This window comes from Macrosteles quadrilineatus, unplaced genomic scaffold (genome assembly GCF_028750875.1).
Source record: "Macrosteles quadrilineatus isolate MER2022 unplaced genomic scaffold, UCM_ALF_1.0 Scaffold_2__2_contigs__length_208266976, whole genome shotgun sequence".
In the NCBI taxonomy this organism is placed as follows: domain Eukaryota; kingdom Metazoa; phylum Arthropoda; class Insecta; order Hemiptera; family Cicadellidae; genus Macrosteles; species Macrosteles quadrilineatus.
The window spans coordinates 98,383,498-98,392,981 of NW_026542595.1; the positions used below are offsets into that span (position 1 = coordinate 98,383,498).

Sequence of the window (9,484 nt, forward strand, 5' to 3'; positions counted from 1 at the left end):
AAGTAACAATCACTAATAAAACTAAAGAAATAATTCTTATCACAATTTTGTTACAAACTTTTGATTTATAAAATAAACTATATCTAGGACTAAAACATAAACTAAATTCCTGTCACATTTAGCTACAATTACATCTGGAGTAGCACTGTACAGAAGACTTTGAGCGACAGTTAGTCAATTTGGGATCATTATTAGTTGCTATATATATTGCCTGTTATTCGTTTGATTTTGATTTGGCCTAGTGAAATAATAATTGTGTTTAATTAGGCCTCATTGAATTTTCATATTACACAGGGTGTCCCGGAACTCTCTACCAATATTTTAGGGCATTGCTCCTGGGTAAGAAACATACCTAAATATCATATTTAAATTGTCCGGAAGTCCTTAGTTACTCACACAGCCGCCATTTTGTTTTTTTCAGTTATACATTTTTTTCTAAAGAATGGTTTAACATACGAAATGGAAACTTTGCACAAACATTAATGACAACTAGACAAAGCTACAAAAAAATTATGAAGATTTTTCTAATTCATAAAACAAAATGGCGGCCATTTAAAATTTTTATAAAATCAACGGTTTTTGAGCTATTTAAGAAACAACATTTTAAATGGTCGCCATTTTGTTTTATGAATTAGAAAAATCTTCATAATTTTTTTGTAGCTTTGTCTAGTTGTCATTAATGTTTGTGCAAAGTTTCCATTCCGTATGTTTAACCATTCTTTAGAAAAAAATTAATAACTGGAAAAAACAAAATGGCGGCTGTGTGAGTAACTAAGGACTTCCGGACAATTTAAATATGATATTTAGGTATGTTTCTTATCCAGGAGCAATGCCCTAAAATATTGGTAGAGAGTTCCGGGACACCCTGTATATTCATTGTAAACATATGACTTCTTTTTGTTTAAAAATATTATTTTTTTATATTGAGTTAAACAATTTTTTTAGACATTTTTAAAAGCTAGGTACCAATAATTATCAGGACAGTATTCAAACCATTGGTTATTTTTTTATTCACAAAGTTGCTATCTCCAGATGTTATTTATAGCTCGTGTCTTAAACAATCACAAAATATAATCACTTGAGAAAAACCTTTAGAAGTATTTAGATTTATGGTTATTAAAAGGCACATATTTTAAACAAATTACTAAATTGATAATATTTGACCTACGACCATTTTTTAAACTGGCTTTTTCAATTCAGTTCTAAAAATATAAAAGATTCACTTTACTGCATTGTTTACTTACTTAACCACATTTTTTTTACTTTACAGCACTAGTAATGGACCAATGAGGTTCAAGGATTGAGCGAAAAGAAGTAAAATTGTAATGCTTTTACAACTTATCAGCTATTACCTATTTAATGAGTCGTTATATCACTATCAGTGGGCAATGAGAGGTAATAAACATAAACATAACCTCTCTTAGAAGTTATGAGTAGTGATTGTTAGTATTTAAAAAACGATCGTAGGTAAAGTAGCACACAACTCGGGTAAATAGTCTTTATGCGATCGTTGCGTTAACTACTATTAAACCATTTTCATAAACACCCCCATGTGTTTTCTACAAACAGATGGAAAAAGCAAGGTTATGTTAACGAAGGGTAACATATTAGTGCTAAATATATCTATGACACTGGTTTTATGTTAATACTGTGCAGTAATAACTTAAAATATTAAATTAGTAATAATTATTCGCTGTAGAGCTTACCAGAGTGTGCGTTTATGGTCATTTGAGGATGCTTTGGTGCTTAAAAGTATGTGAACAAAAAACAATACATAGATATTTATAGATAGTAATATGATCAAGATTTGGATCAACATTTGATTAAAAATTGCATAGTTCACATGTTTAACCAAATCAAATATCCGATCTTTGAATTTTTTTGCAAGAAATGACAATGTTTCATATTGGTACAAAAGATGCTTACATTTATATTTCTAAAAATAATACTGAAAAACAATGAAACAAGCGATGAGTAAACAAATTTTAATGATTTATATACTTAAATGCACCCCTATCAATTATGTTGAGTATTTTTGCCATTGAGAATCATTTTACAAAGTAAAGTAAAATTTTTAAGAACAAAAAACAAAAACTATTGTAGTACGATCTAAGAAAATACTTCTCTAAAGAAGAAATGAGCCAACTTAACAGTCTCTACATTATTCAAAATAACACAATGTCTCTGCATCTACATTAGTTTTAAAGCAAAATGTTAATAGTCAGTCTTTTTAATAGTTAGTAGCTATTACCGTAACAATCCTACAGTTTGAGCCAGGTAGGGCAGTGGCAGTAGTAAGTCACATTTTCGCTAGTGAGTCATCGGACTGGTAGACATCTGGGTTCCAGCAAGTTTATCTCTTCCCAATTTCTTCCCGTTGACAACCATGACTAGCGGGTTATCTACTCTGATGCTCAAGTAGGAATATTTCTGTAACAAAATGTTGGATTACTAGTTGTTCTGCCCGTGCTTCGCCACGAGGAGAATACAACGGAATAATGTGGGTCTCAAAATCTACTATAAAAACAGTAACACACGAACCATGCTAATTATACAGGCAAATCTCAATCTATATATTAATTTGAAACTGTTTTTCTTTGTCATAGCTATTTTGAGAGAACGGCTGGGTGTAGAAACTCGGTAGAGGTGTCTAAAGAAAGGTCTTGGTCTGTAGATGAGCCATCAAAAGAGAAACATGGTGAATTCCCTCGGGGCTCTGCCCCAGTGGCCTTTAAATTCCTATCCCATGTTATTCTTATGGAGGAAAACAGGGTTTTTGTCATAGCTAATTTGAGAGAACGGCTGGGCGTAGAAACTTGGTAGGGGTATCTAAAGGTCTTGGTCTGTAGATGAGCCATCAAAAGAGGAACGAGGTAAATTCCCTTGGGGCTCTGCCCCAGAAGCCTTTAAAGTTGCCTCTACAGATTTGTTTACATTACGACCATCAAGACTGTATCCTGATATCTGATTGACTTACTCTGCTGCCGTAGGAGAAGCACACGTTGGTAACGTAAGGTTCAGGGATGGCCACTGAGTCACCGATGATAACGCCCTGACCTTCCGCTATGTTGTAAACAGTCACTGCGCACACATTCTTCTGCTTGTCTATCAGGCAGAACGTGCTGAAACCATACACTTCATTGTACAATACTGTTCCTATCAAATAAGGATAGAAGTGCAACAAAAATCGCTCTTGGAGGATAAAACTAAATTTGGAGAAATAATTCGTAGGTAAGATTTGTGCAAGATTAGGTGAAATACGGTAAAGTGGCAAGAAGCAGAAAGAATAAACTGTGGACGGTGGTAAAAAAGAAGAATAGCCTACAAAACAGAAATATATTGTAATGTTCCCAATGCACATTTAAAGGTACTATTTAAATATAGAGGTTGTGTTGGTAATGTAAGAATTACTCTTTCTGTATTGAAGCTTCAATCTACAGTTTCTCGGACGGAGAAACAGCACGTTAAACCACTCAGCCATTGGTCTGACTTGATGTTCTACCACAACAATACTGGTCAGCTTAAAGTCCAAGCGTAGCAATTCTAAACATGAATTCCAGATTGCAGCTCTCGTCAAAATAAAGTCTAGTTCACGTTGGTGACTTTGGACGCTAGGGTTGACAAAATTTTGTTGATCATATTTTATGATGAGTTCATAATTTGTACTTAACTTTTCGGTTATAAAACAAAAGGATAAGCTAGTGCTTATAATTAGATTGTTTCATTTTGTTAAACTAATCCTACTAATATTATAAATGAGAAAGTTTGGATGGATGGATGTATGGATGTATGTTTGTGACAAGTGAACGCGAAAAATACTGGTCGGATTGGGCTGAAATTTGGCATGATGATAGCTCACATTCCCGATTAACATATAGGCATATTCTTATTTCAAAAATCCTTTCGGGCTCCGCCCCAGTGGCTCTGGAGTTTCCCATGTTAACCTTATGAGAATTGGAATTATTGAATCTTAACAGCTGTTTCAATTAAACAAGTTGGTTCTGTTCTATGATGTTCAATAGCATGAAAGTTACAAGGATTACCAACAGGGTGCAGCACTATTATTTCTTTTACATTTATGACAACAGCTAATTTGCAACCAAAAGGTGAGTGAGCGTAGCGAACGAACTTCAACCTGGAGGCGAGTTAGCGTAGCGAACGAGCTAACCTGAAGGCAAGTGAGCGCAGCGAACCAGCTCCAACCTAAAGGTGAGTGAGCGTAGCGAACAAACTTCAACCAGGACGTGATTGAGCCATGCGAACGAGATAATCTTGAAAATTAAGAAGTTAAACGGGGCAAAGTCCGCGGGTTACAGCTAGTATTTACATAACTGAAAAAGCAAGAAACAAATTGGAAACAAAAACAGTACCCTTAAACAACAAAAAACAAACATTAAAATTGTCATAAGCTGATCTATAAGGATGACAAATCTACTATGGAAGTATGTTGAATCATTGACAAATGGATACTGAAAGTAGACTTTCCATTTACATGGAGCAGCCAGAGTTGCCAACTTTGGTTACGGTTTTATGTTGCTGACCAAGTGGATAGGTCAAACAAAACTAATGCATAATAAGTAATTCCATTTAAGGTTATCTGATAAAAAGATAGGGCATTTGTCAGGAATTATTAAGGAAATTGACAAGAAAGCGGGCTTATCTTTAAATAAGTCTATAGAGACACATAAAATAAAAGGTGGAGCATTTCTCCAGTGGTTGAAAAAAAATTCTACTTTTGTGGTGTTTATTTTATGTGTCTCTATATGGACTTATGATGAAGAGCTAAAAATACAAAATAGATTAAACCTAGCACAAAAAAGTTTTTCGGCCTATCACAAGTTACTAACTTCAAAAATAATATCCCACACCACCAAACTCAGGATTTATAAGACAATCATCAGACCAGTTCTCCTGTATGGTTCAGAAAATTGGATCTTAAGCAAGACATCAGAAAGGAAAGCTATTGTATTTGAGAACAAGATTTTGAGGAAAGTGTACGGACCGATTTTTGAGGATGGACAATGGAGATCAAGACATAATTGGGAACTAAGAAAATTATTTAAGGATCCAGATATTGTCGCTGAGGTACGGAGCAGAAGACTGAGATGGGCAGGGCATATTCTAAGAAAAGATGACAACTCCCTATCAAAGAACATCTTGAGGAATAACCCAGAAGGTAGAAGACCCCTTGGAAGACCGAAACTTAGATGGTTCGACCAAGTGGAGAAAGACCTGAGGAAGCTAGGGAGAAGGAAGGAAGATGCAAGAAGCAGAGACCTAAGGAGGCAGTGTGTTGGGGAGGCCAAGTACCATCTAGGGTACCAGTGGCCACAGCAGTAAGTAAGTAAGTAAGTATATGGACTTATAGGTCATTCCATTTTAGTTTGGCTTGGTAAAAAAGTTCTTGTGTTCAACAGAAATGAGTAATTTAGATCAGCACAATCTGTCGGTGGCTCACATCAACTACAATTTTGATTAACAAATTTGCGACAACTTTAACATAGGGATGGAATGTCTAGTTGTATCAATAGTCAATGATTACTCAAAAACTTTTCATACAAAGTAGCCAAAGATATAGCTCCATACGTAAATAAAAGATTGGTTACGTAAAGTATGGTTTTGTAATGTATGCAAAAGTATTATATCATCGATACCTAAATCAAAAAGGATAATTTTTTGTAAATTATTTTACCCTTATTTTGATTAAAGTAGGTTTTTAAGACTTTCTCATAGCGGGTGTTAGGGGGGTTTCTTGTGTGAATTAACGAAAGGCTAAGGTGATAGTGATATGATAAATGATAATCCGATATTTAACAACTCACAAAGGCACAATGTCCTCATTCCTCACGCTGCATATGACTTTTCCCAGAATAACGACCTCACAGTTTAGACCGGCCTTGAGGCTGGACAAAGGCTGCAGAGTTAGCTTGACTGTCTGGCCACCTGAGGTATATTGGCCTCCTTCATATGGACCCAACTGCTTGTCTTCTATGCTCTGCAACGGGACAATTGGTTAGAGAGGACGTGTCAAACTGTTAACCGCACAATCTACAATATAGACGGATAATGACAGTAAGTTATGGTTCTTAGAGATAACTTTCATAAGTTGTAAATCCATCAAAATTTTTTTTATCCTCGAACTGAAAAATATTGATCATCTCTAAGTATGTTTTTAGGGTTATGTTTTCAGGAAAAAGCATTTAGCTTGGATTAAATAAATATATAGGATGGAGAGGACACAGCTAACTCACCTGATGAAAGGTTGCAGACGAGTCAAAGAACACATAAAATCACTATTATGTGTGTGATTTTATGTGTTCTTTGACTGCAACCTTTCATCAGGTGAGTTAGCTGTGTCTTCTCCATCCTATATATTTATTTAATCCAAGCTAAGTATGTTTTTATTGATTTTAACATACCTTTCGACTCGCAATGGTAAATATATCGTGCGGCAAAAAAACTATCTATTTTCTGCCGTGAACAGTTTAGCGACAGGTCGTCTGAGAATGGTAGGGTTAGGCTTGTTGGAACCACTCAAAGAGTTCCCTACATTCTAAAACTATATATATTCCAGTCACAAAATTTTAGTTGTTTTAGGGGAAGAACTCCCTCGAAACTTGAACCGCCTAAATTTTGTGGACAGACTATAGTTTGTGTGTCAGAATATAAAAGATGCTACATTTTACAAAAAATTTTGTCTTTTTTTAGAGAAATTTGCATATTTGACAGAAATCAGTAAATTTACTTTACCACACTCTGTCGGTGGTACAATTAAAATACTTTTTTATTCTCACTTAGAGATGGAATGTACAGTTTCCATAGTATACTCACTTGCAGCAAAGACTGCAGTTTCTTGGCCTTCAGACGTCCCTTGGCTTGCAGCAGGTCCATGATGGAGTCTAGATACTGCAGCATCTGACGCAGGTTCTTGCTTGGAGTCTCCCAAGAAGGGTTCAACTCATATGCACGTGTGAACTCCATCAATGCACTGGGATACTCTTCCTCGTACTTTAGAGCCTGTAATTAAATTCAACGACCCCTTGAACTTAAACTTTCTAATACAAGGTAATTTTGAAAACGCAGCCCAAACTACAGCATTTTTTGTTGTTGTTGTTCTGTGTTTACAGATGGTTTTTATTTTATCAACATTTTTTCTTTTTTCTCGCTATTAATTTTTTTAATTAATTCATTTTTATGTGTAATGTTTGTGTATGTAGGCCTATGTGTTTTAAACTTCAAAACACACATGTATGGGGAAGACCAAGATCTTATACAGGGTGATTGAAAAGTCTGGGTACGGCTTAATATTTTAAAATATAATACAGATTGAACTACAATACTTGGTACAAAGTTACAGGGCATAAAACTCTATTTTAACACATATTCAGTGATCCAATAACTCTTCAGGGGGACGGCCCACAAGGAGTTGGAAGAAAATCTTAAATGGAAGCATAGGTCAATATGCACATCAAATTAAAGGTCTTTTTTAGTAGAATACAATGCCGCAAACCGTATATCAAAAGGTTGATCTTGCGCAAAATGGCAGATGTTCAAAGATTTCTTGAATCCGCCATTTTGAATCTTTGAACGACTGTCATTTTTTACTCAGGCATTCTTTTGAGCTTGAATTTACGGTATCGTAATCTACTAGTGAAGACCTTTAATTTGATGTGCATATCGACCTATGCTTACGTTAACAATTTTCTTCCGATTCCTAGGGCTGTGCCCCTGAGGAGTAAGCGTATAATAGCAATGTAAATTAAATGAATCTTTGAACAACTGTCATTTTGCGCAGGATCAACCTTTTGAAGTGCGGTTTGCGGCATTGTATTCTACTAAAAAAGACCTTTAATTTGATGTGCATATTGACCTATGCTTTCATTTAAGATTTTCTTCCGACTCCTTGTGGGCCGTCCCCCTGAAGAGTTATTGGATCACTGAATATGTGTTAAAATAGAGTTTTATGCCCTGTAACTTTGTACCAAGTATTGTAGCTCAATCTGCATTATATTTTAAAATATTAAGCCGTACCCAGACTTTTCAATCACCCTGTATAAGGACTGACGATAGTGATTTAATCGTTGAACTGCTTTTCCTATAAAGGATACAACAATCAATTCATGGATACAGATAATTTTACTTTTTTTGATTGCCGAATTAGTAGGGAATCACTGTTTACAGACGGAAGAAGCTTACATTTGGCAACCTTGCTTACCCTACTTGCTCCGATGCTTTCATGCGATTTGCAGCCTTGCTTAAAGTTTTGCTTATATTGGAATTTTCTGGGTTCTGGGTGTTAGGAAACCCTTAACCCTTAACCTGGGTGTTAGGGGACCCTTACTCTTTAAAATAAGCCTTTGTTACTGTAAAATCTAAATATTTTATAAATTGAAATAAGAAAACTTTGAATAGAACTCTGAGAAAGCAGGCTATATTTGATTAAATTTGATTCATTAAGTATATTAACATGATGATTAGGATTTTTAGTATTAATGCTTGGGCAAAAGAATGGAACTCTTCTTAAGAGACTTTGGATGACTTAAGGACTTGGATGACAGGGTGTCCTCCGACTTGGGCAAGCTCAAACTATGGTTTGACCACAACATACTATCCTTAAATGTGTCCAAGACCAAATGTCTGCCCATTTACTTTAGATGCGACAGTGGTCCGGGCCATAGAGTACTCAGGTTGCACGGCTGCGGGGGTCCATGGGCAGCGCCGTGCCATTGTGAAATCATTGAGCAAGTCGAAAATTACAAATACCTTGGGGTCATAATTGACTACAAACTTAGCTGGGCTCCACATGTTGATTACGTCAACAACGATCGTTTTAGGATTATCATAGACACAATATCATACTGAATAGTAGTTGGTCCATTACACTATAATTTTTCATCAAAGACAATTGGTAATAGATAAATGTCATAGAACTATGATAGTGTATTCCCAGCCTTATGGTCCTTTGTTATGGTCAATGACAATAGTTGGAATAGTCACTCAAAGAGTGCGCCAATTTCAAAATTCTCTTCTACTCTAATATTTGGTAATTTGGTGGGGCAGGTGTTAGAAAAAGATTATATAATGCTATATAAATAAAATTAGAATTTTGTCTGTACATTGCTCAGAATTAAATATTTTTTGGTTATTTTTACGTTTTATACATTAAAGAAGCAGAAACTAGTCTTATCTCTATTTCTGTCTGTCTGCAACACTCAAGATGGCATTTACGCTATCTTCTCCAGGAAAACGAGAGTACCTATCAAGATTGAAATAATTTTCATGTATATGATTGGCGAGAGTGTCTTTAGCCATTAAAATATGGCCTCACTACTTTGTAAATAAAATGACGGACGTTCAAAAACCCAATTTTGTGCGTTTTCCCCCAGTTTCCTAAGATTTTTCCTAATGTTTATCACATACGTCATCTATGAAATAACAAAAAGCTGTTAGTTTGGATCAAGATTATTTTTTCTAGCCGTCACTG

General features: G+C 35.2%; 1 protein-coding gene across 1 annotated transcript; it reads right to left on the reverse strand.

Moving 5' to 3' along the window:
* Positions 1–837: 837 nt before the first annotated feature.
* On the reverse strand, positions 838–7,045 carry LOC128986739 (tetratricopeptide repeat protein 5-like). The gene is made up of 4 exons (XM_054407245.1): positions 6,832–7,045; positions 5,823–5,995; positions 2,978–3,122; positions 838–2,430 (listed from the first exon to the last, which is right to left on the reverse strand). The coding sequence occupies exons 1-4, from the start codon at positions 6,979–6,981 to the stop codon at positions 2,311–2,313; spliced, it is 588 nt and encodes a 195-aa protein (XP_054263220.1). The 5' UTR covers positions 6,982–7,045; the 3' UTR covers positions 838–2,310.
* Positions 7,046–9,484: the final 2,439 nt, after the last annotated feature.

What these genes read in the sequence shown, in the direction of transcription:
- LOC128986739 (XM_054407245.1), bottom strand. Translation starts at nt 6,981, where the DNA reads ATGGAGTTCACACGTGCATATGAGTTGAACCCTTCTTGGGAGACTCCA. An exon ending in AATGAGGACATTGTGCCTTT is followed by an intron (nt 3,123 to 5,822) that starts GTGAGTTGTTAA and finishes GTATGGTTTCAG; the next exon opens with CACGTTCTGCCTGATAGACA. An exon ending in GCTTCTCCTACGGCAGCAGA is followed by an intron (nt 2,431 to 2,977) that starts GTAAGTCAATCA and finishes ATTTTGTTACAG; the next exon opens with AAATATTCCTACTTGAGCAT.